The sequence below is a fragment of the Rhinopithecus roxellana genome, chromosome 8, assembly GCF_007565055.1.
Source record: "Rhinopithecus roxellana isolate Shanxi Qingling chromosome 8, ASM756505v1, whole genome shotgun sequence".
Lineage (NCBI taxonomy): Eukaryota > Metazoa > Chordata > Mammalia > Primates > Cercopithecidae > Rhinopithecus > Rhinopithecus roxellana.
Window position 1 is genome coordinate 16,969,498 of NC_044556.1, and position 27,071 is coordinate 16,996,568.

The window sequence follows — 27,071 nt, forward strand, 5'->3', positions numbered from 1 at the left end:
AAGCTGGGCTGACATGGGAGATTTACATGAGCCTGGGAAGTCAAGGTGCAATCACCACTGCACTCCAGCCTGGGCAATGGGAGTGAGACCCTGTCTCAAAAAACAAAATCCAAATATGTTGCTTAACCATTTACATGTTTGTAGTTTTTCTTTCTTTCCTTTTTTTTTTTTTTAATTTCAGTGAATTGCCTGTTCATAGCTTTTTTCTACTTTTCGGGAGTGTTTGTATTTTTCTTATTGATATCTAATAACTCTTTATATCTGAAGGATATGAAGGCTTTGTGATACAGGTTACAGATTTTTTTTTTTTTTTTCTCTCCTTGCTGTGAGCCTTTTGGGTTTGTTTCCTAGCTCCAACTCTTAACTTGGTATCAAGTTTCCTGGCTGGGAGACAAGCTTTTACCGACTTCCTCTGCTTGCCAGAAAAGTCATCTGCTAACTAGACACTGGCAGCCTCTCCGCTGTCTTGCAGCTGCTTCCAGAGTGGGTTCCACAGGGATTCCCCTGTATTCTTGGTTCAGCTTGCAGAGGGACTTTCACACCCCACGGAGACTATTTCCTCCCATTCTGTCTGGAGTTTTCAGCCTACCTCAAGACAATGAGATATTCCTGACCTTTCCACCTATTTCCCTTCAACCCCACCTTCTGAAATACATTTGCACAATACATGTGCCCTTCATAGGCTTCCTTAGCTGTCTTCCTTTTACCCTGGACGGGATGTAGATGTTAATTCTGGAACAATTGCAGCTATAAGAATTTGTCATCCTGCCCCTTTTGAGAAAACCATTGTTTGCCCTTGGGTCTAAATCCTTCCAGATGGGATGGGATGTATCTTGTCACCCCTTTTTCTTACTTAACATGAAAAGACCTTTCCTCGTCAAGTCCACAGTGTAAATTTGTTTTTACTTTTTTTTTTTTTTGAGACGGTGTCTCACTCTGTCACCCAGGCTGGAGTGCAGTCATGCGATCTTGGCTCACTGCAACCTCCACCTCCTGGGTTCAAGTGATTCTCCTGCCTCGGCCTCCTGAGTAGCTGGGATTACAGGCGAAGTGCCACCATGACCGGCTAATTTCTTGTTTTTTTTTTTAGTAGAGATGGGGCTTCACTATATTGACCAGGCTGGTCTCGAACTCCTGACCTCAAGTGATCTGCCTGTCTCAGCCTCTCAAAATGCTGGGATTACAGGCGAAGTGCCACCATGACGGGCTAATTTCTTGTTTTTTTTTTTTTAGTAGAGATGGGGCTTCACTATATTGACCAGGCTGGTCTCGAACTCCTGACCTCAAGTGATCTGCCTGTCTCAGCATCTCAAAATGCTGGGATTACAGGCATGAACCACTGCACCTGGCCTGTATCATTCTTAAAAATTAAGTTTTAGCCGGGCATGATGGCTCACTGGTAATCCCAGCACTTTGGGAAGCTGAAGCGGGAGGATTACTTGAGCCCACCAGGAGTTTGAGAGGAGCCTGGGTAACATAGGGAGACTCCATCTCTACAAAAAATTTAAAAGTTAACTGGGCGTGGTTGAGTGCACTTGTAGTCCCAGCTACTTTGGGGGCTGAGGTAGGAGGATCAGTTGAGCCCAGGAGGTTGAGGCTGCAGTGAGCCATGATCATGCCACTGCACTCTAGCCTGAGCCACAGAGTAAGACCCTCTCTGTGAAAATAATAATAATAATGATAATGTTCAGATGTATTTTTTAAAGTTTTTATTGTTTTTAAAAATAGAGGCACGGTCTTGCTATGTTGCACCACTGCACTCCAGCCCGGGCGACAAAGCCAGACTCCGTCTCAAAAAAAAAAAAAAAAGTGTGGTACTAAGTCAATCAATTTGAAAATACGGCACTAGAGTATTGGAAAACAATCCCTTGGTAGCATTTCAATGAAAACACAGCCTTTGTCTCTGGAAGAACTTATGCTCAGAACGGTCCGTTATTATGCTCTGGCTCCATTTTCACGCCATCCCTGTAGGGTCTCTATGATCTCATTTTATAGATGGACAGACTGAGGCTCACACACAGTAAGCCCAGGGCGGGGACTGGATGTGACGCCAGGTCTGTGGACGTCATGACCTTTATTCTCCACAACCCTCAATGACATCCCTGTGAGGTCCAAAACCAGGATGGCAAAACCCACGTTGCAGCAGAGGAAACTGAGGCTAAGGTCTCTTGGGTCCCAAACCAGGTCCTAAGTAGCCAAGTCCGCTTGGTGGCACAGCCCAGGTTTTATACATGGGGAAGTTGGGTGGCGCATCAGGCGGAGGTCTCGGTGGTAGGACGCACCTGGAGAAAGCGCGGGTTCCTAACCCTAAAGCTACCCCTAACCTCCCTTCCACGCGCTCCGAGCGCTCTGTGCCTTTAACGTGGGTGCGGGGGCGGGGCGTCCTGGGTAGGGCTGCAGGTGACGTCACTCCGGGCTTTGGGTCTCGGAGAGCGTCTGGAGGCGGGGCCTGGCCTTCACGCCAGGCGCGCTCCTCCCCTTCAAGGCGCGCGGCCGGGCGGGGCCTCAATGACCCCTTTAAGGCGCGGCCAGAGTCCTCCTGCAGAAAAACGACTTAAAGGAGACGCGTGGCGCGATGGCGGCGGCCCCACGCGCCGGCCGGCGGCGCGAGCAGTCGCTCCAGGCGCTGCTGTTTCTGCTGCTGGCGCCACTGCCGCCGGGGGGCCAGCCGGGCGCAGACGCCTACTTCCCCGAGGAGCGCTGGAACCCGGAGTCGCCCCTGCAGGCGCCGCGCGTGCTCATCGCGCTGTTGGCGCGAAACGCGGCCCACGCTTTGCCCACCACGCTGGGTGCACTCGAGCGACTGCGGCACCCGCGGGAGCGCACTGCGCTATGGTGAGCCGAGCCCGCTGTCCGCTGTCCCCATCGGGCGGGTCCACGAGAGCCCCTGCTCGTTGTCCCCTTTGGGGTGGGTTCACACGAGCCCCTGCCCGCTGTCCTCTTTTGGGCGGGTCCGCGCGTGCTTTCTGGTCTCTACCCCCATCGGGACGGTTCTACGCATGCCTCTGCCCGCTGCCCCATCGGGATGGGCCCACGCGTGCTCCCTGCCTGCTGTCCTTCCATGGAGCCAGACACAGCCCTCCCCACATTAAGACAAGCGGGACCGAGTTCCTCCTGCTGGCTCCTTTGGGGTGGGCTGGGCACCGCTCCTGTCTGCTGGACCCTACTAGGGCAGATCCGGTCCCACTGACTGTGACTCGTTCTAACTCCCTCTGGAGCACGTACACCTCCAAAGGACTGAGCCCGGAGCCCCCCACTGGGGCGTTGCCAGGGGCCACATCTAACAGAAAGCCTTTCTGTGCCTGCTGCTGCCCTTAGGCTTGAACTCAGCCCGACTCCAGGCCCCAGTCAAACCCCTGCCCTCGGATCGGCGTGGGTGGAGTCCAGGACCAGATGGCCCAGGAGGAAGTGGATGCTTTCTTGGGAGGGAACGGGGCAGAGCTCTGAAGAAGTCTTTGGTGACTTCTCACTCCCTGCCTCAGTTTCCTCAAATGGAAAATGGGTCCGGGCGCTGTGGCTCACGCAGTAATCCTAGCAATTTGGGAGGCCAAGGTGAGCGGGTCACTTGAGCTCAGGAGTTCGAGACCAGCCTTGCCAACATGGCAAAACCCCGTCTCTAGAAAAAATAGAAAAATTAGTCGGGTGCGGTGGTGTGTGCCTGTAGTCCCAGCTATTCAGGAGGCGGGAAAATCGCTTGAAGCCCAGGAGTTTGAGGCTGCAGTGAGCTATGATTGCACCACTGCACTCTAGCCTGGGCTACAGAGTAAGACCTTGCCTCTAAAAAAAAGAGAAAGAAAAGAAAATGAGTGTATTAATATAATTCTCTTTTTGGGTTTGTCTCTGAAGATTAACCAGTTAATGGATGTGGAGTCCTTGGGTCTGGCATGGGCTTGGCTCTCAGTGATTTTATTATGATTACTATCATTGCTGGTGTTATTCATTGCTGGTGTTATTGTCAACTTAATTTATTGGGTAGAATTAACTCTTGGCACTAAGGTCAAACTAAACTCCCAAATGTTGCTTTTCCTTCCACCCGATTTCCCAGTCTGGGTAATCCAAATACACAATTGGTACTTAACAAATGTTTGTTGAATGAATAAATGACTGCAGCCCACTGAAGTGGTGTGGCTCACGGGAGAAGATGAAGGAAGGCAGGGTAGGGGTGAGATGAGATATGCTTTTTTTTTTTTCTTTTTTTTTTTAAGATGGAATCTTGCTCTGTCGCCTAGGCTGGAGTGCGGTGACACTATCTCAGTTCATTGCAGCCTCCACCTCCCGGGTTCAAGTGATTCTCCTACCTCAGCTTCCTGAATAGCTTGGGATTACAGGCACGCGTCCCATGCCTGGCTAATTTTTGTATTTTTAATAGAGGCGGGGTTTCACCATTGTGGCCAGGCTTGTCTGGATCTACTGACCTCATGATCTGCCCCACCTCGGCCTCCCGAAATGCTGGGATTACAGGCGTGAGCGCCCTGCTGAGATACACTTTTTTGTTTTATATAGGGCTTTACATCCGTCGCCCAGGCTGGAGTGCAGTGGTGCAATCCTAGCTCACTGCAACTTCCCCTTCCTGGGCTCAAGTGATTCTCCTGCCTCAGCTGGGATTACATACTGGATTACAGGCATGAGCTGTTGCACCCAGCTGGTTTGTGATATATACATTTCATTTTTGAATTTTTTAAAAAATTTATTTATTTTAATTTTAATTAATTTTATTTTTAATTTTAAATAAAATTAAAAATTACTTTTCTTTTAATTTTAAAATAAATTTATTTTTATTTTAATTTAAAAAAATTTTTAATTTATTTCTTTTAATTTAAATACTTTTTTAAATTAATTAATTAATTTTTTTTTTTTTTTTTTGAGACGGAGTCTCGCTCTGTCGCCCAAACTGGAGTGCAGTGGCCGGATCTCAGCTCACTGCAAGCTCCGCCTTTCGGGTTCACGCCATTCTCCTGCCTCAGCCTCCCAAGTAGCTGGGACTACAGGCGCCCGCCACCTTGCCCGGCTAGTTTTTTGTATTTTTTAGTAGAGACGGGGTTTCACCACATTAGCCAGGATGGTCTTGATCTCCTGACCTCGTGATCTGCCCGTCTCAGCCTCCCAAAGTGCTGGGAATACAGGCTTGAGCCACCGCGCCCGGCCTTAATTTATTTTTTGAGACTCGAGTCTCGCTCTTGTTGCTCAGGCTGAAGTGCATTGGCACGATCTCGATCTCGGTTCACTGCAGCCTCCGCCTCCCAGGTTCAAGTGATTCTTCTGCAGGTTCAAGCAATTCTGCCTCGGCCTCCTGAGTGGCTGGGATTACAGGCTCCTGCCACGACAGCTGGCTAATTTTTTGTACTTTTAGTAGAGACAGGGTTTCACCATGTTGGCCAGGCTACGCTCGAACTCCTGGCCTCGAGTGATTCGCCCGCCTCGGCTTCCCAAAGTGCTGGAATTACAAGCGTGAGCCACTGTGCCTGGCCTAATTTTTGTATTTTTAGTAGAGATGGGGTTTCGCCATGTTGGCCAAGCTGGTCTTGACCTCAGGTGATCCACCCACCTCGGCCTCTCAGGGTGCTGGGATGACAGGTGTGAGCCACTGTGCCTGGCCTGATATATATATTAAAAAATTGCCAGGTGCGGTGGCTCACTCCTGTCATCCCAGCACTTTGGGAGGCCGAGGCAGGTGGATCACCTGAGGTCAGGAGTTCGAGATCATCCTGGCCAACACAGCGAAACCCCGTCTCTACTAAAAATACAAAAATTAGCTGGGCGTGGTGGCATGCACCTGTAATCCCAGCTACTTGGTAGGCTGAGGCAGGAGAATTGCTTGGACCTGGGAGGCGGAGGTTGCAGTGAACCAAGATTGTGCCACTGCACTCCAGCCTAGGCAACAAAGCAAGACTCTGTCTCAAAAAAAAAAAAAAAAAAATTAAGTTACGTATATTTGTTAGTGAATGTGGTTTGCAAGATCCTAGATGCTCAGTAATAAAACAGCCAATCACTAATGTGTCTCTCCAAAATTAGCTTGTTTAATCCTTCCACTTCCCAGTAAACTGGGTCCTGTTCCCACCCCCATGTTACAGATGAGGAAACTGACATGGAAAGGGCCAGGCGCGGTGGCTCATGCCTGTAATCCCAACATTTTGGGAGGCCAAGGTGGGCAGATCACGAGGTCAGGCGATCGAGACCATCCTGGCCAACACGGTGAAACCCCGTCTCTGTTAAAAAAAAAAAAAAAAAAAAAAAAGAAAAATTAGCTGGGCGTGGTGGCAGGCACCTGTAGTCCCAGCTACTCGGGAGGCTGAGGCAGGAGAATGGCGTGAACCCGGGAGGTGGAGCTTGCAGTGAGCCGAGATCGCGCCACTGCACTGCAATCCAGCCTGGGCGACACAGTGAGACTGTGTCCAAAAAAAAAAAAAAAGGAAAGGGAGAAGTGACCTGGCCAGGGGTGCATGGCTGGTGGGAGGCCAGTTGGGGATGTGGTCCTCAACTTGCCTCGCTGCTGCCTGGTCCTGCCTCAGTCTCCCCAACTGCGCTGCCTGTTCCCTCTCCCTTCAGGGTGGCTACGGACCACAACATGGATAACACGTCAACTGTGCTGCGGGAGTGGCTGGTGGCTGTGAAGAGTTTGTACCATTCCGTGGAGTGGCGGCCGGCGGAGGAGCCCAGGTGAGCGCCTTTCCCCTGCTCCTAGTCTGACTGGGCTTTGCCTCTGCTCACACACCCTCTATGGCTCCCCATTGTCCCAGGACAGAATAACAGGCCCTCAGTCCCTGCCTCTCCAGCCCAGGCAGCATTAAGCTACTCTGACCCTCCCTCATCTTTACAAATAGGCCATAATCCTCCTGTGAGACCTTTGCCCAAGGTGTTCCCTGCACCTAGAATTCCTTCACTCTCTTTTTCTTCTGGGGACGCCCACTGCTTTGTTCCCTGGCTCACTGACTCAGTCTTGGTCCCAGCACTGACTTTGCTGTTTATCTACTCCCTAAGGCCCTGGGCAGCATGGACTCCCCGCCCCCACCCAGTTCCTTTCTGGGTTTTTTTTTTTTTTTTTCTTTTTTTTTTGTGACAGGGTCTCACTCCATCACCCAGGCTGGAGTGCAGTGGAGTGAACACAGCTTACTGCAGCCTTTACCTCCTGGGCTCAAGCTATTCTCCCACCTCAGCCTCCTGAGTAGCTGGGACTACAGGCACATATAACCATGCCCAGCTAATGTTTTTGTATTTTTTATAGAGATAGGGTCTCACTGTGTTGCCCAGGCTGGTCTCGAAGCACTGGCCTCAAGCGATCTTCCCACCTCTGCCTCCCAAAGTGCTGGGATCGCAGGAAGGGACCACTGCACTGGGCCCCACTCTGAGCTTCCTTCCTTCCCTCCAGTGTGCCTCGGGCTTTCTTCCCTCCAGGCCTTTGCACAGGCTGTACCTCCGGCCAGGGACATTCTCCCCACTTCTCTTTCCTCCTCATTTCCTTTTTCCCATCCCTCAGATCAGCTTACATGTCCCCTCCTCCAGGAAGCTCTGAGTACCCCGAAGGCAGCTCAGGCCCTTGCTAGGCTTTGATGGTGCCTTGTGATGTCCACATCACAGCTGCCTCCCCATAGGTCCTACCCAGACGAGGAAGGCCCGAAACACTGGTCTGACTCACGCTACGAGCATGTCATGAAGTTGCGCCAGGCAGCCCTGAAATCAGCTCGAGACATGTGGGCTGATTACATCCTGGTAAGTTTCTGAGCCGGCCGGCTGTGGATCACGGGCATGTCTGGGTATCCCCAGGGAAGGCGGAACAGCAGGATGCCAGGACCATCCTTAACGTCATTTTGCAGAAGGGTAAACTGAGGCTTAGAGAGGGGAGATGAGTTGCTTAAGGTGACATGGTTGGTCAGTGGAGGAGGAGCTGGGATTCATTTGATCCTTAGCACCAGGAATGAATGGGCTTTTATGTCCCCAGTTGTCCCGTGTTTGGACGCTTGGGTCAAGTCCATTTTTATTTTTTTATTTTTATTTTTTGAGACAGAGACTCACTCTGGTGCCCAGGGTGGAGTGAAGTGGCGCAATCTCGGCTCACTGCAACCTCTGCCTCCTGGGTTCAAGCAATTCCCCTGCCTCAGCCTCCCGACTAGCTGGGAGCACAGACACCCACCACTATGCCTGGCTAATTTTTTATTTTTATTTTTGTAGAAGCCAGGCATGGTGGCTCACGCCTGTAATCCCAGCACTTTGGGAGGCCAAGGCAGGTGGATCACTTGAGGTCAGGAGGTCGAGACCAGCCTGGTCAACGTGGGGAGACCCCGTCTCTACTAAAAATACAAAAATTAGCCAGGACTGGTGGCAGGTGCCTGTAATCCTGGCTACTCGGAAGGCTGAGGCAGGAGGATCTATTGAACCTGGGAGGCAGAGGTTGCAGTGAGCTGAGATTGTGCCACTGCACTCCAGCCTGGGTGACACTGTGAGACTCCGTCTCATAAATAAATAAATAAATAAATAAACATTTTTTAAAAATAACAAAAAATATTTTTGTAGAGACGGGGTCTGGCTATTTTGCCCAGGCTGGTCTCCAACTCCTGGGCTCAAGTGATCCTCCTGCCTCGGCCCCACAGAGTGCTGGGATTACAGGCATGGGCCACAGCACCTGACCGTGTCACGTCTGTTTTTATCACCATCATCTGTAATGGCCAAACCTTTGGGTCACTTCCAAGAAGCAGCCGGAAGGAGTCAGGGGCTGGGGGGTGGTGGCCACATTGAATTGCTGAGGCCTGACTTGCACTTCCTCCTGCGGGGACATTGTCTCATGGGGAAGGGAACAGTTGAATCTTTTTATTTTTTATTTTTTTCTTGAGCCGGGATCGTACCACTGCACTCCATCCTGGGCCACAGAATGACTCTCTCAAAAAAAAAAAAAAAACTTTATTGATTGAATATTACTATTATTTTTTAATTTGTATAAACTTATGGAGCACAAGTATAATTTTGTTACATGCATAGATTGTGAAGTGGCGAAGTCAAAGATTTTGGGGCATCCATCCCCCAAATAATATACACTGAATCCATTACACAATTTTCTATGATTCACCCCAAATGTTATTTCAGCCTTCATACTTTCCTATATTCTCCTGATTTGCTTTTTTCTTTGAGACAGAGTCTCACTGTGTTGCCCAGGGTGGAGTGCAGTGGCACAATCTCGGCTTGCTGCAGCCTCCACCTCCTGGGTTCAAGCGATTCTCTTGCCTCATCCTCCTGAGTATCTGGGATTACAGGCCTCCACCATCATGCCTGGCTAATTTTTGTAATTTTAGTAGAGATGGTGTTTCGCCATGTTGGCCAGGCTGGTCTCAAAGTCCTGACTTTAGGTGATCCGGCCGTCTCGGTCTCCCAAAGTGCTGGGATTATAGGGGTGAGCCACCACATCCAGCCCATCTCTTAAAACAAACAAACAAACAAACAAACAAACAAAAAACAGAGAGAAATCAAGTGAGCAAAGTGACTACGATACAGTGGTGGCTAGAGGTCCAGCTACACAGACCAGTGGAGGCACTTGGTGTCTACTTGGAGGGGAATGGGGAGCCATGGAGGGTGTGTGGGCAGAGGAGGTCTGTGTTCTGATGTAAGATTTTCAGAAGCCACTGTGGACCAGGCATGGTGGTTCATGCCTGTAATCCCAGCACTTTGAGTGGCCGAGGCAACTGGATTGCTTGAGTTCAGGAGTTCGAGACCAGCCTGGCCAACATGGTGAAACCCTGTCTCTACCAAAATACAAAAATCAGCTTGGTGTGATGACGCACGCCTGTAACCCCAGCTACTTGGGAGGCTGAGGCAGGAGAATCGCTTGAACCCGGGAGGCGGAGGTTGCAGTGAGCTGAGATTGCACCACTGCACTCCAGCCTGGGTGACAGAGTGAGACTCCATCTAAAAAAAAAAGCCACTGTGGCTGCTGCGGGCAGCAGAAGCCACACACACTAGCAGGAGGCCGGAATAGAGGCCCGAGCAGGGTACCAGCGATTGATGGACAGGCCTGCATGGGGTGGGGGCCGTGGAGAAAGGCAGGGGGTTCAGGATGTGTCACGAGGTGAAGGAGACAGTCTGTTTTGGCACTGGATTTGAAGGTGCCAGGGAGAGAGGAACGGGGACAGTGCCACGTCCAGGGAGGATGGATGGAGCTCTTGAGGGGACTCTTTTGCTTGGTGGCTTATCAGACCATTTTATAGGTGAGGAAACAGAGGCTGACAGAGGGAGGGGACATCTTGCCTGGCGGTGTCAGAACTAGCAAGGCAGAGAGGTGGATCTGGAGCCTTCCAGAGCCTTCTGGCACAAAGCTGCCTTGTCCTGCCTCTAGGATTTTGCTTTTGTGGTTTGAGGTTGCCTGGCTTTAGCTTTTTTCCCTCAGCAAACCGGGGTGGAGCTCCAAGTGCTGGTTCAAAACTCAAAGTGGCTTTTGACACAAAATTATATTTTCCTGTTTCTTTTCTTTTTTTTTTTTGAGACAGAGTCTCACTCTGTCACCCAGGCTGGAGTGCAGTGGCGCAATCTTGGCTCACTGCAGCCTGCACCTCCCAGGATCAAGTGACTCTCCTGCTTCAGAAGCCTCCCGAGTAGCTGGGACTACAGACGCCTGCCACCACGCCAGGCTAATTTATTTTTATTTTTATTTTTTATTTTTTGAGATGGAGTCTCGCTTTGTCGCCCAGGCTGGAGTGCAGTGGTGAGATCTCGGCTCACTGCAAGCTCCGCCTCCCAGGTTCACGCCATTCTCCTGCCTCAGCCTCCCGAGTAGCTGGAACTACAGGCGCCCGCTACCTCACCCGGCTAGTTATTTTGTATTTTTTAGTAGAGACGGGGTTTCACCGTGTTAGCCAGGATGGTCTCGATCTCCTGACCTCGTGATCCGCCCACCTCAGCCTCCCAAAGTGCTGGGATTACAGGTGTGAGCCACCGCCCCTGGCCAGCATCTAAATTTTAATTGTATCTCCTGGAGAGATTCACTTTATCCTATTTCTTGTTTGTATTAATTGAAGTCAGTTCACATATATATTTATTTGTTTTGCAACCACCACCTCTAATTCCAGAACATTTTCATTCCCCAGAAAGAAAACCCCATCAGCAGTCACTCCTCAACTCCCCATTCCCCTCCCCTAGGCCCTAGCAGCCACTAATCTGCTTCCTGTCTGTGGATTTGCCTGTTCTGGGCATTTCACATCAATGGAATGTCACACTACGTGGCGTTTCGTGTCTGGTTTCTCTCACTCAGCATCGAGTTTTAAAGTTTCATTACAGCCTGGATCAGTGCTTTCTTCCTTTGTATGGCTGTCTCTTATTCCATTGTCTGGGTGGACCATACTGTGTTGATCTCTTCATCCATTGATGGACACACTTCAGTCGCTTCCACCTTTTTTGGCTGTCGAGATTCTTTTTTTGTTTGTTTGTTTTTTGAGACAGAGTGTTGCTCTGTCACCCAGGTTGCAGTGCAGTGGCATGATCTCGGCTCACTGCAACCTCCGCCTCCTGGGTTCAAGCGATTCTCCTGCGTTAGTCTTCTGAGTAGCTGAAATTACAGGCATGTGTCACCATGCCTGGCTAATTTTTTTTGTGTGTAATTTTTAGTAGAGACGGGGTTTTTTTTTGTTTTTTTGTTTTTTTTTTTTTGAGACGGAGTCTCGCTCTGTCGCCCAAACTGGAGTGCCGTGGCCGGATCTCAGCTCACTGCAAGCTCCGCCTTTCGGGTTGACGCCATTCTCCTGCCTCAGCCTCCCGAGTAGCTGGGACTACAGGCGCCCGCCACCTCGCCCGGCTAGTTTTTTGTATTTTTTAGTAGAGACAGGGTTTCACCGTGTTAGCCAGGATGGTCTCGATCTCCTGACCTTGTGATTCGCCGAGACGGGGTTTCACCATGTTGCCCAAGCTGGTCTCGAACTGTTGATGTCATGTGATCTGCCAGCCTTGGCATCCCAAAGTGCTGAGATTACAGGTGTGAGCCACTGCACCTGGCCTGACTGTTAGGATTCTGACATGAACATGAGCGTACAGAGACCTGTTTGAATTATCTGGGCATGGTGGTACGCATGCCTGTAATTAATCCCAGCTACTCAGGAGGCTGAGGCAGGAGAATCACTTGAACCCAGGAGGTGGAGGTTGCAGTGAGCCGAGATCACACCACTGTACTCCAGCCTGGGTGACTGAGCAAGACTCTGTCTCAAAAACAAACAAACAAAGAACCTGTCTGAGTCCTTTCTTTCAATTCTCTTGGTTCATACCTAGGAATGGAATTTCTGGATCATGTAGTAATTCTATGTTTAGCTTTTTGAGGAACTGCCACAGTGATCTGGCTGTTTGTTCTGCATTAATATTCAAAGGTCACAGATTCAAATATCCAGAGGGACCGGATGGGGTATGTAACGTGACCACAGGTCTTGTCCTAAGAGCCAGCCAACTCCCCTCTGCAACTGAAGGTCGCCATGTGGAAATGGTGTTCCCACGTTGCCAGGGGATACTGGAATTCTAGTTGTTGTTGTTGTTTATGGCAGTTGATCCAATATTCTAAACGATACTGCCTGGGTAACAGCAAGCATCTCTGTGGACCAGCAGTAAAAGAAAAACATCCAGACTGGGCGCGGTGGCTCACGCCTGTAATCCCAGCACTTTGGGAGGCCAAGGCAGGTGTATCACTTGAAATCAAGAGTTCGAAACCAGCCTGGCCAACCTGGTGAAACCCCGTCTCTACCAGAAAATACAAAACTTAGCCTGGCGTGGTGGAATGTGTCTGTAATCCCAGCTACTTGGGAGACTAAGGGAGAATTGCTTGAACATGGGAGGTGGAAGTTGCAGTGAGCTGAGATCATGCCACTGCACTCCATCCAGCCTGTGCAACAGGAGACTCCATTTCAAAAAAAAACAAAAAAACAAGAAACCCGGTTGGGCGCGGTAGCTCACGCCTGTAATCCCAGCACTTTGGGAGGCCGAGACGGGCGGATCATGAGGTCAGGAGATCGAGACCATCCTGGCTAATATGGTGAAACCCCGTCTCTACTAAAAAATACAAAAAACTAGCCGGGCGAGGTGGTGGGCGCCTGTAGTCCCAGCTACTTGGGAGACTGAGGCAGGAGAATGGCGTAAACCCGGGAGGCGGAGCTTGCAGTGAGCTGAGATCCGGCCACTGCACCACAGCCTGGGAGACAGAGCAAGACTCCATCTCAAAAAAAAAAAAAGAAACCCAAAAAACATGTTAGTGGTTCTGTGATATAGCGTGACTTTTGTGTCTTTACATCCTAGTAGAGGGGAAACATCCAGATCTAATCATTTTCTGTGTGTGATTTTCTCTATATATATGTATGTATGTATTTCTTTTTTTAATTTTAGGCCAGGTGCAGTGGCTCACACCTATAATCCCAGCATTTTGGTAGGCTGCGACAGGAGGATCACTTGAACCCAGGAGTTCAAAACCACCCTAGACAATGTAGAGGGACCCTATCTCTACAAAAATAAAAATAAAAGAATTACCTAGGCATGGTAACGCATGCCTGTACTCTCAGCTACTTGGGAGGCTGAGATGAGAGGATCACTTGAGCCCAGAAACTCCAGGCTGCAGTGGGCTACGATTGCACCATTGCACTTCAGCCTGAGTGACAGAGCAAGATGCTATAAAAAATATAGCATCTTTAAAAAATACAAAAAGAAAGAAAAAGCAAAATACTAGGCCAGACATGGTGGCTCACACCTGTAATCCTAGCATTTTGGGAGGCCAAGGTGGACAGATCACATAGGTCAGGAGTTTAAAACCAGTCTGGCCAACTTGACGGTACACCGTCTCTACTAAAAATACAAAAAGTTACCCGGATATGATTGTGCACGGCTGTAGTCGCAGCTACTCGGGAGGCTGAGACAGGAGAATCGCTTGAACCCGGGAGGTGGAGGTTGCAGTGAGCGGAGACCACACCACTGCACTCCATCCTGGGCGACAGAGTGAGATTCTGTCTCAAAAAAAAAAAAAAAAAAAAATGTTTTGCTACCTTGTTGCTCCGGTTGTTCATTTACTTCTCAGGGCTAGCACAGTGCCTAGAATTTTCTTTGAAGGAACCCAAGACCTTTGCTTTATTTCCATGATCCAGGGGATCCTGCAGGCTCCCCAAATGGGGTCCCTGCTTCATTTCAGCCGGTGTGGGGGTGCTTCCAGAAGGTCTTTGCCAGACCCCCAGGGCTCTGGCCTTTGCCCCAGCTGTTCTGAGTGGTAGGCTGACCTGGAGTCACTCTGGCAGCCCATGCTGATGCTGTGTGGGGTGTTTTGCAGTTTGTAGACGCGGACAACCTGATCCTCAACCCTGACACACTGAGCCTGCTCATTGCTGAGAACAAGACGGTGGTCGCCCCCATGCTGGATTCCCGGGCTGCGTACTCCAACTTCTGGTGTGGAATGACTTCCCAGGTAGAGTGAGTGCCTGGGGACTGTGGGGTCTGGGCTGAGCAGGTGAGTTTGTGGCTAGAGTGAAACTTACTGTCACACAACCTTGTTGTGTGTGTGTTTTACAAAAATCATCATGGAAACTGGGCACGGTGGCTCACACCTATAATTCCAGCACTTTGGGTGACTGAGGCAGGTGGATTGCCTGAGCTCAGGAGTTTGAGACCACTCTGGGCAACATGGTGAAACCCCATCTCTACTAAAAAAAAAAAAAAAAAAAATACAGAAATTAGTCAGGTTCGGTGGCACACACCTGTCCTCCTAGCTGCTCGGGAGGCTGAAGCATGAGACTCACTTGAACCCAGGAGGCGGAGGTTGCAGTGAGCTGAGATCGCGCCACTGCACTCCAGCCTGGGTGATGGAGTGAGACTTGGTCTCAAAAACAAAACAAAACGAAACAAAAACTCATTATGATAATCTTTAAACAGTCCTCTGAGGCCAGACGGGAGGGAAGAATAGAGGGTCTTTGATTGTCCGCCACCCTGCTATTCCGGAGGTGGAAACAGAAACAGAGAGGAAGTGACTTGCCTAAACTCACACAGCTAGCAAGTGGTGGTGTCAGGATGAGACTTCAGGCATGGCTTGATCCAGGTGTTTGGATAACTGTCTTTCTCCATCCTTTGGGTGGGTTCATTCTCAGACAGCTTGAGAGTGATCTCAGCAGCGTCCAGCCGTCATCGATTCTGATTGGGCCATCGCTAGTCTCCTCTACACTACCTCTGAACTCATTACTGAAGCTGAAGGATAATTACTGGAGTAATTACTCATTACTGAAGGAGATACAAGGCTCTTTCTTATTGGCCAGGCCTGGCCACAGGTCCCATACTGGGCTTGAATCTGGGGGGACCACAGGCACACACTGCTGTGCCTGGCTCTCCGTCTGGTCCTGTTCCATGCCACCCGCTATCATGGGCCTCCATCCTCACCTTCCAAGACAGCTATGCAAAACTGTCGCTGTCTCCCCACAGGGCTACTACAAGCGCACACCTGCCTACATCCCCATCCGCAAGCGAGACCGCCGGGGCTGCTTTGCAGTTCCCATGGTGCACTCAACCTTCCTGATCGACCTGCGGAAGGCAGCGTCCAGGAACCTGGCCTTCTACCCACCTCACCCTGACTACACCTGGTCCTTTGACGACATCATCGTCTTCGCCTTCTCCTGCAAGCAGGCAGGTACGTACGTGAGAGGTCTGCCATTGCAGGGGCATCTGGCTGGTTCTTTGGGTTTTGTGCTAAGCCAGTTCAGAGCACACTGAAGATTCACAGAACACAAACAATGCAGTGCAGGGCTGACTTCAGATACAGCTGTATCTAGGTGTTCAGATAATGTCTCCAGGACCCAGTCTCTCTCCAGCCCTGGCTTTACTGGTTAGCTTCATTCCCTAGCTCTTTAAGATCTATTGGTTGGTCAGGCAGAGTGGCTCACGCCTATAATCCCACCAATTTGGGAGGGTGAGGCGAGTGAATCACATGAGGTCAGGAGTTTGAGGCCAGCCTGGTCAACATGGTGAAAACCGTCTCTACTAAAAATACAAAAATTAGCTGGGCGTGGTGGTGAGTGCCTGTAGTCCCAGCTACTCGGGAGGCTGAGGCACAAGAACTGCTTGAACCCAGGAGGCAGTGAACCAAGATCACACCACTACACTCCAGCCTGGGCAACAGAGCGAGACTCTGTCTCAAAAAAAAAATAAATACAATAAAATAAAATTAAAAGAGCATCGTTGAGTTTTTTAGTCTAAAAAAGATACACACTCGGCTGGTCTCAGTGGATCACTTGAGGTCAGGATTTCGAGACCAGCCTGGCCAACATGGTGAAAACCCATCTCTACTAAAAAAAATACAGAAATTAGCTGGGCGTGGTGTCAAGTGCCTGTAATCCCAGCTGCTTGGGAGGCTGAGGCAGGAGAATTGCTTGAACCCTGGAGGCGGAGGTTGCAGTGAGCCGAGATGGTGCCACTGAACTCCAGCCTGGGTGACAGAACCAGACTCTGTCTCAAAAAAAAGATAACACACTCATAAAAAAGTTCAAACCATCCAGAAAAGGATAGATGTAGAAGGAAGTAACTTAACTCACATTTTGTCAAACTGTTTCCTTTTTGTGCCTCAACATGCATTTTTACTGTTTTTTTGTTTGGTTTGTTTTTGAGACAGGGTTTTGCCCTGTTGCCCAAGCTGGAGTGCAGTGGCGCTATCATAGCTCACGGGAGCCTCAATCTGCTGGGCTCAAGTGATCCTCCTGCCACAGCCTCCTGAGTAGCTGGGACCATAGGCAGGTACCACCATTCCCAGCTAATTTTAAAATTATTTGTAGAGCCAGGCGCGGTGGCTCACACCTGTAATCCCAGCACTTTGGGAGGCCAAGGCAGGTGGATCATGAGGTCAGGAGATCGAGACCATCCTGGCTAACACGGTGAAACCCTGTCTCTACAAATACAAAAAATTAGCCAGGCATGGTGGCATGTGCCTGTAGTCCCAGCTACTTAGGAGGCTGAGGCAGGAGAATCACTTGAACCCGGGAGGTGGAGGTTGCAGTGAGCCGACATCATGACATTGCATTCCAGCCTGGACAACAGAGTGAGACTCCATATCAAAAAAAAAAAAAATTATTTGGTCTAGGCACAGTGGCTCACACCTGTAATCCCAGCACTTTGGGAGGCCGAGGTGGGTGGATCACCTGAGGTCAGGAGTTTGAGACTAGCCTGGCCAACATAGTGAAACCCTGTCTCTACTAAAAATACAAAAATTAGCCAGGCATGGTGGCATGGCACAAGCCTGTAGTCCCAGCTATTTGGGAGGCTGAGTCAGGAGAATTGCTTGAATCCAGGAGGTGGAGGTTGCAGTAAGCCAAGAGAGTGCCACTGTACTCCATCCTGGGAGACAGAGTGAGACTCTGTCTAAAAAAAAAAAAAAGAAAGAAATTATTTGTAGAGATGAGGTCTTGCTCTGTTGTCCAGGCTGGTCTCAGATGCCTGATCTGAAGCGATCCTCCTGCCTTGGCCTCCTGAAGCCCAGGGATGGAAGGCATGAGCCACTGGGCCTGGCCTGTTTTTACATGTGTCTGTTGCTTCCCTGCCCACTGCAGAGGTGCAGATGTATGTGTGCAACAAGGAGGAGTACGGCTTCCTGCCAGTACCGCTGCGCGCCCACAGCACCCTCCAGGATGAGGCTGAGAGCTTCATGCACGTGCAGCTGGAGGTCATGGGTGAGTCTGCCTGCACACCGCCCTGGGAGGGGCTAGGTTGCCTACCTTTCACTGATGTCTCGAATCTGTCCTGTGAGCACTGAGTGCCAGGCTGATGCCAGTCCCTGTAGGGGGTGCTGAGTGCAAGGGCACATGTGAACGAGGTAGAGAGTTGTCTCTGCTCTTACAGAGTGCTGGTTTGCAGGCAGCTGTACACAGCGTGCTCGGGGTTGTCGGGTGGGCTTCCTGGAGGAGGTGGCATTAAGGGGCAGGCTGAGTAGGAGTTCACCAGAAAGGGGATTGCAGCGGGAGGTGGTAGCGTGGGCAAAGACCGAGAGGCTGGAAGGGACGTGAACCTAGGGAACCGGCAAGGTCATTGGGCCCCTGGGGCTGGTATCCAGGGCCAGGGTAGATGGCCTCAGAGACCAGGCTGAGGAAGGGACCTTCCCCCTGACAGGAGCTGCGGAGGATGTGAGGACTGAGAGGACAGCAAGTTTTCACTAAAGAACTGCGTGTATAGGCTGGACGTGGCGACTCACACCTGTAATTCCAGCACTTTGGGAGGCCAAAGTGAGAGGATTGCTTGAGCTTAGGAGTTCAAGATCAGCCTGGGCAACATAGTGAGACCCCATCTCTCTATAAAAAATTTTTGGCCGGGTGCAGTGGCTCATGCCTGTAATCCCAGCACTTTGGGAGGACGAGACGGGCGGATCACAAGGTCAAAAGATGGAGACCATCCTGACCAACATGGTGAAATCCCGTCTCTACTAAAAATACAAAAAAAAATTAGCTGGGCGTGGTGGCGGATGCCTGTAGTCCCAGCTACTCGGGAGGCTGAGGCAGGAGAATCACTTGATCCCAGAAGATGGAGGTTGCAGTGAGCCGAGATCGTGCCACTGCACTCCAGCCTGGCAACAGAGTGAAACTCCGTCTCAAAAAAAAAAGAAAAGAAAATTTTTTTAAATTAGTCCGATATGGTGGCACATACTTGTATTCCTAGCTACTCAGGAGGCTGAGGTGGGAGAATCCTTTGAGCCCAGGAGCTGCAGGCTGCAGTGAGCCATAATCTTGCCACTGCACCGCAGCCTGGGCAATAGAGTAAGTCTCTGTCTTCAAAAATAATGATAATAATAAATAATAATCCCAGCTCTTCAGGAGGCCAAGGCGGGCGGATCCCTGGAACCCAGTAGTTTGAGAACAGCATGGGCAACATGTTGAAACCCTGTCTTTACCAAAAAAAAAAAAAAAAAAAAAATAGCTAGGTGTGATGGCGCACACCTGTGGTCCCAGCTACTCGGTAGGCTGAGGCAAGAGGATCCCTTGAGCCCAAGAGGTCAAAGCTGCAGTGAGCCATGATTGCGCCACTGCACTCCAGCCTGGGCAGCAGAGCCAGACCCTGTATCAATAAATAAATAAATAAAAATTTAAAAAAATCCATAAGCTATGAAACCAGCAGCTGTCCCTCTACAACTGGAGGAGCACGCAGGGCTGAGCTGTAATTGCGGTTGCCTTGGGATGGTGCTCCCATCTCAGCCATTTCTAATATGGGCCTCGCCCTGCTCTGGGTTCAGAAAGCCCTGCCAACGCCACTGCCATTCCCACCACTGCGTAGATGGAGACTGGGTGGGAGGGGTGAGGCCTCTGCCCCCGGGCTCCGTTTCCCCAGCCTTACCGATTTCTGAACGAGTCTATCTGCGGCTCCCCCTGGTGGCTCAAGATGGAATAGCACCCTGTCCTTTGTGTTTGGGGGAGATTTTGTTTTTTCTTTTGAGACGGTGTCTCACTTTGTCACCCAGGCTGCAGTGTCACCATCATAGCTCAGTGCAGCCTTGAACACCTGGGCAATCCTTCCACCTCAGCCTCCCAAGCCATATGGATTAGGGCCCACCCTAATGACTTCATTTTAACTCGACCTCTGTTCACAACCCTGTGTCCAAATAGGATCATACCCTGGGGTACTGGTGGTTGGCACTGGGCAGACATAATTCACCCCATGACATAGTACGTGATCTCATGACATCTCTTCGTGAAACCTCTCAGGGGCTTATTGACCCATTTTATAGTTTAGGAAAGCTGAGGCCCAGGCCAGTCAAGAATACACAGCATGCCATCATTTCTTGGTTCATTCTACAAGCAATTACTGAGTGTCTGCTGTGTGCCAAGTCCCTGTGTTGGGCACTAGGGGCCCAGTGTTAGCAGACATACCTGGTATCCTTCCCAAGGGGCTCACAACAGACAGGCACAGGGCCAGGGGTTTAGGGCAGCAAGGATGGGGGCTTTGGTGGTGCAAGTCCAGGTGCTGTTGGGGCCCAGAGGAGGCCTAGCTCAGCCTAGGGAGGTGGGAGCGGGGAGGGTGACCCCCATGCCCAGGGCATCATAGCTGAAAAGTAAGGATACAGAGCAGGGAAGGGAAGGGTATTTCAAGCAGGGACCAAGCATGTGCAAAGGGCCTGAGGTAGGAATGGGGGTTCTTTGCGTTGGCAGGGGCTTAGAGGTGCAGCTCCACCTCTAAAGGTGAAGCTGGAGCATGGGGCGTGGCCAGGGCTTAGAGGCGGGACTGTGGGCGTAGTGAAGCTAGAGCCTGGGGCATGGCCTGGGCTTAGAGGCGGGGCTGGGGGCGGAGTGAAGCTGGAGCTTGGGGCGTGGCCAGGGCTGAGAGTCGGGGCTGGGGCAGGGTGAAGCTAGGGCCTGCGGTATGGCCAGGACTTAGAAGCGGGGTTGGGGGTCCGAGCGAAGCTGTTGCATGGTCAGGGTTTAAAGGTGGAGCTGGGTGGGGGTGCATGGTGAAGCTGGAGCCTGGGGCGTGGCCAGAGCTTAGAGGTGGGGCTGGGGAGGGGCAGGGTGAAGTTGGAGCCTGGGGCAAGGCCAGGGTTTAGAGACAAGGCCCGGGGGAGGTTGAGGGGTGAGGCTGGGGCCTGGGGCGTGGCCAGGGCAGAGTAGCGGGGCTGGGGGCGGGGTGAACGTGGAACTTGGGGTGTGGCCAGGGCTGAGAGGCAGGACTGGGGGCGGGGCGAAGCTGGAGCCTGGGGTGTGGCCAGGGCTTTGGGCTGCTGTGCAGGGTTCCAATGACATGGGAGGGGCTCCTGGAGAGCAGCACTGATGTGGGCGGAGCCAGGTCGACTTTGTGGGCCTAGCTAGTCTGACTGGGAGCCATGGAGCCGGTGGGGAAAGCCTATTGAGAAAGGTAGGAGGCCCCTCACCCCAGCGACTCCTCAACGTCTGTGCCCCACAGTGAAGCACCCGCCAGCGGAGCCCTCCCGCTTCATCTCGGCTCCCACCAAGACACCAGACAAGATGGGCTTTGACGAGGTGGGCTGGGCCTTCCCTGGAGGCGGGGTGGGGGTGGAGGGCCCTTGCCTGCAGGGGCTGATCTGTCTGGGGGCTCCCCGGGCTGCAGGTCTTCATGATCAACCTGAGGCGGCGGCAGGACCGGCGGGAGCGCATGCTGCGGGCGCTGCAGGCACAGGAGATCGAGTGCCGGCTGGTAGAGGCCGTGGACGGCAAGTGAGTCCGAGGCCTGGGGGTAGGGGAGCGGGTCCACACGTGGATGTGGGTGTAGACCTCGCTGGTAGACGGCAAGTGATTCAGATGGGGGCGGGCGTGGTGTCCAAACAGGTGTAGACCACATCAGTGGGCGTCATGGAGGGCAAGTGAATGGGACCCGGGGGAAGGGGCAGATCCTCACAGTTGTAGACCATGGAAGGCAAGTGAGTCCTGACCCAGGGGAATGGGTAGGTTTGCATGCTGCCAGTGTAGACCGTGCTGGTGGGGACTATGGAGGGGTAAGTCAGTCAGACCCCAGGAGAGGAGGAGAGCAGGTTTGCCCATGAGTGTATACCATGTGCAGGCGAGTGAGACCCCATGTGTCCAGGAGGGGTGCCAGTGCTACAAGAGGGGCACCAGCTGCTCAACGCCGCAGGGGGTGGTGGAATGGCTGGGGATGGCAGAATGGCAGGCAAGGTGAGCCTTCTTCATGACCCTCTCCTCCTCCCCTCCAGAGCCATGAACACCAGCCAGGTGGAGGCGCTGGGGATCCAGATGCTGCCCGGCTACCGGGACCCCTACCACGGCCGGCCCCTCACCAAGGGTGAGCTGGGCTGCTTCCTGAGCCACTACAACATCTGGAAGGAGGTGTGTTCTGAGCGATGGGCAGGGCCAGAGTTATGACTCTAGATCACCTCTGAGATTTGGAGCGGGAAGGGGTTGAAGGAGTTCCCCAAAGCCCTGGCCAGGCATCCAGCCTCAGCCATGGGACCCATGGCGTCTCTTTAGTGAATGATGCGGCACACCAGCTGTATCAACCCCAGGTGTGTCTGCCATCCTTCCATTGCGCAGATGTGGAAACTGAGGCTGGGGGGAGGGGTAAGCCCTTTTGAGCGGCAGGTAGTGTCTGGGGCCTGGGACCTGTAAACAAATCCTCGTTACTCCCAGCCTGGTCTCTATGCTTGACGTTTAGTAATAGAAGTCATGGCCACAGAGCCACTTTAAACCAGCACCTGCCCAGTGCCAGGGGCACCCCACCAGCCCAGGCATCCTCAGCCACCCTCAGAGGGAGAGGCTGTGATTGGAGGAGGGTGTCTGATTGGGCTTCGAACTTGGGGCCATCAGGGCCAGGCATGGTGGCACACACCTGTGGTCCTGACTACTCAGAAGGCTAAAGGGGGAGGGTGACTTGAGCCCAGGAGTTAAGGCTGCATTCAGCCAAGATTGTGCCACTGCACTCTAGCCTGGACAACAGAGCAAAACTGTGTCTCAGAAAAAAAGAGAAAAATGGCTGGGCGTGGTGGCTCATGCCTGTAGTCTGAGCACTTTGGGAGGCCGAGGCAGGTGGATCACCTGAGGTCAGGAGTTCAAGACCAGCCTGGCCAACATGGTGAAACCTCGACTCTGCTAAAAATACTAAAATTAGCTGAGTGTGGTGGTGGGCTCCTGTAATCCCACTACTTAGGAGGCTGAGGTGGGAGAATCACTTGAACCCAGGAGGCGGAGGTTGCAGTGAGCTGAGATCATGCCATTGCACTCCAGCCTGGGCGACAAGAGTGACACTGCGTCTCAAAAGAAAAGTAAAAGCCGGGCGTAGTGGCACATGCCTGTAATCCCAGCTACTCAGGAGGCTGAGGCAGGAGAATTACTTGAACCCAGGAGGCGGAGGTTGCAGTCGAGATTGAGCCACTGCACTCCAGCCTGGGCAACAGAACAAGAATCCGTCTCAAAAAAGAGGAAAAAAAAGAAAGAAAAAAACTTGTTATCATCAAACATGAAGCCAAATGGGGGCATGCGGCTGCAAGGTGGGAGGTGCATGAGGCGTGGACATTTGAGGGGCTGGGAGGCCTTCCTCTTCGGAGATCCATCATGGGTGACAGAAGGCAGAGGTTTGGATGTCCAGATGTCCCTGGAGCTAGGAGAGGCGGGGAGATGCACTGTCTTCTCTCCTGGTCTTTCAGAGCTTCTCAAAGCAGAGCTCTGTGCTTTAGGGTCAGGCCTGGCCTTGGCCTCCCTGCGACCTGGCGGGGCTTCCTCTCTCAGGTGGTGGACCGGGGACTGCAGAAATCGCTTGTGTTTGAGGATGACCTGCGTTTTGAGATCTTCTTCAAGAGACGCCTGATGAACCTCATGCGGGATGTGGAGCGGGAGGGCCTGGACTGGGACCTCATGTGAGTGGGGATCTGAGGGTGGGTTGAAGCTGGGGCCTGGGGTAAGGCCAGGACTTAGAGGTGGGGTTGGGGACAGGGTGAAGCTGGGGCCTGGGGACGGGTCATGGCTTAGAGGCGGGGCTTGAGGGTGGCGTGGAGCTGGAACCTAGGTACATGACCAGGGCTTAGAGGTGGGGCTACGAGGCGGAGTGGAACTGGATCCTAGGGGTGTGGCCAGAGCGCTGAAGCTGAGCCTAGAGCCGTATGTCTGGGTGTGGTCAGGATGGTAGGCGTGGGGCGTGGCCAACTCTTGGAAATGTAGCAGGAGGATTCACGTGATCCCTGGGCCTGAGAGCACTGTCAGGGCTGTAGACTATATAGGGAAGGGCCTTAGAAGGATTACCCAGAACTCAAGGTACCTGGCCAGCAGCCTGCAGGCTTGGTCAGGGCTTAGAGATTTGACTGAGGCCTGTGGAAGTGGGTGTGGCTAAAATTTGACCGGGCAGCCTGTGGGCGAGGCTGAAGAGCATGGGGGTGTGGTCATGGAGGGCGTGGTCAGAGCTGGAGGTGTAGCCGAAGAGTGTGGGGCGTGGCCAGGGCGCCTGGGTCTTAGACAAGCCCTGGGATGGGAGTACCACCACCACGTTTCCGGCACTGGAGCCGTTCTTCTCTCCTATAGGTGGCCTGGTTTGTCCTCTCCTTTCCTCCATCTTTCTTTCCCTTCCAAGTGCAGTGCCCTAATCCACATTCTGGGAACACTGCCCCGTGTGAATAGTAACTGCACCCCTCCATTCCTGACTGCTCCCCACATCAGGGCATCTCACCCACCTCCACCCCCACTGCCCTCTGAACTCAGAGCAGCTTCAGCCTCAGAGAACGTCTGCGTGATCCTGCTCTCCCCAGCTCCAAAGCCTCCACGGCTCCCTCACACCCTTTGGAAAAACTCTAATTCCCATGACCCCCATGACCCCCAGACCCCTGGGCTCCTGCATTCGCTCCACCCAGTCACAGCGCTCCGCAAACATGCTGAGCGCGCTCCCATCCCAGGGCCTGGCGGGGTAACTAGATCCCTGGTTTTCTGGGCAAGCTCCCTCTGGAGGGTGGGAGGAGAGTGACAGGCCCCTTCCTGCACCCCAGCTACGTGGGCCGAAAGCGGATGCAGGTGGAGCACCCTGAGAAGGCTGTGCCTCGCGTGAGGAACCTGGTGGAGGCCGACTACTCCTACTGGACCTTGGCCTACGTGATCTCCCTGCAAGGCGCCCGCAAGCTGCTGGCTGCTGAGCCGCTCTCCAAGATGCTGCCTGTGGACGAGTTCCTGCCCGTCATGTTCGACAAGCACCCAGTGTGAGAGGGGCAGGCGGCTGCTGGGCTGGGGTCTCACAGTGGGTCTGTCCTGGGAGGGTGGGGGCGTGAGACTCACAGACTCCGAGGAGATGTCTCTTCTTCTGCCTACTTCTCCCTCCATTCGCCAGATCTGTCTCCATTTGTATCCCCTGCACACTTACGTCTTAATCTATCCCCGCTGACTTCTTCACCTCCAGTTTTTCCTCCAGCTGTCCCCTCCCCTGAAGCCATTGCTGCCCCTCACTCCCCTCCTCCTCCCCGCAGGTCCGAGTACAAGGCCCACTTCTCTCTCCGCAACCTGCATGCCTTCTCCGTGGAGCCGCTGCTCATCTACCCTACACACTACACAGGAGACGATGGCTATGTGAGTGACACTGAGACCTCAGTGGTATGGAACAACGAGCACGTCAAGACCGACTGGGACCGCGCCAAGTCCCAGAAGATGCGGGAGCAGCAGGCACTGAGCCGTGAGGCCAAGAACTCAGACGTGCTGCAGTCCCCACTGGACAGTGCTGCCCGGGATGAACTCTGAGGGGTGGCAGCCAGAAAGCCAAAGCAGCCATCGCTGGCCCAGGATCCAGGTGCTTACTGAGGACATCAGGGCCACCTCTGGACCCCTTGGCAGGCCACAGAGGGCTCTCGTGTGGGGTGGTGTCCAGCCAGCTCTTGCTAAGCAATCACGTGCACGCAGGCAGCATTAATGGAGTGCCTACTGCATGCCAGCAACAGGGCTTGGCCCTGGGGAACTGGGAGGAACCAAGCCCTCTTCATCTGTTCATGTGCCCAACACTTATTAAGTACCTGCTGTATCCCAGGTTCCCATGTTATGGCAGTGAATGAGGGATAATTATTCCCTCCATCAGCGATTGATTCAGTCATCAAGCAGTTACTGATCAGAGTAAGAATCAGGCACTACTGATACACATTCATTTTTAAAATTTATTCAAGGATTTCTTGAGTGCCTACTGTGTATTGGGTGCCATTCTAGGCTCTGGGATTTTTTTTTTTTTTTTTTTTTTTTAAAGAGCAGAGTCTCACTCTGTCACCCAGGCTGGAGTGCAGTGGTGTGATGTTGGCTCGCTGCAGCCTATGCCTCCCAGGTTCCAGCAATTCTTGTTTCTCAGCCTCCCAAGTAGCTGGGACTACAGGTGTGCGCCATCACTTCTGGCTAATTTTTGTATTTTTGGTAGAGACGGGGTTTCACCATGTTGGCCAGACTGGTCTCGAACTCCTGACCTCAAGTGATCCACCCGCCTCGGCCACCCAAAGTGCTGGGATTACAGGCATGATTCACTGCGCCCAGCCCAGGCTCTGGGAATATTGAGATAAATAAGATGCTTCTATCCATTTATTCAAGCACATATTGATTACCTACTGTGTGCCTGGCACTCGTGTCACAAAGATAAGTTCTTGATTCGGTACACTTAGCACCTGCTGTGTGCAGCGAGCTGAGCTGTGGGATGGGAATGGGAGTGAACAAGGTACTTTTCACGTTTTTCCTTTTTCCCCTCACTGCTAGATGGTGTGGGAACTTCTCTTTAGTTGGCTTCTTTTCCACACACCTCAAGAGCACTGACTGTGTGCTGGGCACTAGTGATACAAAAGAGGATGACAGTTGTTCAATCTGCATTTTGCACTGTGCCAAGTGCTAGGGCACAGAGATGAACAAGAGGGGTTCCTTCACTTCATGCCACAAGCATTACTGAGCACCTGTGTGCCAGGCCTCACAGACTCCCAGTTGGGTTGAAGGATGGTTGACTGAGTTTGATTCTTCCTGTGCCCATGGTCATCTGAGCTGTGTGCAGACAACATGCCCCGACCACCCAAGAGGGAGGGCAGTTCTTCCCCCACCAGGGGCAACCACAGGTCCTGGTGGCCCCACACCACATGTCAGCCCCCCTGGAGGGGGCGCCAGTTGGAGACAGGGACTGGGTGTCCCTGGCCCAACCCCGGTCCCCTGTGCTTTACCTCCCTGCCCTTGTGTCTCAGGTGTGGTCCCTGCCTGCTTGATGAAGTTGCTGTGTTCAAGCCTTTGGTGGGATCATGTGTTTGGGGGCTTTTTGGGGGCCCAGCTGCACTGGGGCACCGCCCGTGGCCTGGGCAGGACATTTCCCAGCAAGGGCCGGAGGAGTTGCCATGCCTTCAGCCTGAATCGAATGTCAGAACCAGCCAGCGGTGCTTCACCCTCTTGGGGATAACTTGCTTATTTTTTTAATAAATGTTCCTGGTTGGTTTTCACAGAAGTCTGTGGGGTTTTGCTTGGCACCAAAACACTGCCCACATTCCCCACCCCTGACTGCCCAACAAGATTTGGGAGGAAACCAGGGCAGGTGCAGTAGGGAAGCTGTCTAGTGGGGCCTGGCATGGTGGCTCGTGCCTGTAATCCCGGCACTTTGGGAGGCCAAGGTGGGCAGATCACTTGAGGTCAGGAATTCAAGACCAGCTTGGCCAACATGGTGAAACCCCCTCTCTACTAGAA

General features: G+C 52.4%; 1 protein-coding gene across 1 annotated transcript; it reads left to right on the plus strand.

Annotated features, from left to right (window-relative positions):
- The first annotated feature begins 2,455 nt into the window (after nucleotides 1-2,455).
- Nucleotides 2,456-26,832, plus strand: COLGALT1 (collagen beta(1-O)galactosyltransferase 1). The gene is made up of 12 exons (XM_010361439.2): nucleotides 2,456-2,835; nucleotides 6,547-6,657; nucleotides 7,590-7,707; nucleotides 14,264-14,398; nucleotides 15,403-15,607; nucleotides 17,517-17,636; nucleotides 20,848-20,924; nucleotides 21,013-21,119; nucleotides 21,614-21,746; nucleotides 23,142-23,269; nucleotides 24,386-24,592; nucleotides 24,857-26,832. Exons 1-12 carry the CDS (start codon nucleotides 2,576-2,578, stop codon nucleotides 25,122-25,124), a joined length of 1,869 nt encoding a protein of 622 aa, XP_010359741.1. The 5' UTR covers nucleotides 2,456-2,575; the 3' UTR covers nucleotides 25,125-26,832.
- Nucleotides 26,833-27,071: the final 239 nt, after the last annotated feature.

Bases quoted from the DNA above. Each gene is read 5' to 3' on its own strand.
- COLGALT1 (XM_010361439.2), top strand. From the start codon at position 2,576: ATGGCGGCGGCCCCACGCGCCGGCCGGCGGCGCGAGCAGTCGCTCCAG. The intron at 15,608-17,516 runs GTACGTACGTGA...TGCCCACTGCAG, and splicing joins CTTCTCCTGCAAGCAGGCAG to AGGTGCAGATGTATGTGTGC. The intron at 17,637-20,847 runs GTGAGTCTGCCT...TGTGCCCCACAG, and splicing joins CGTGCAGCTGGAGGTCATGG to TGAAGCACCCGCCAGCGGAG.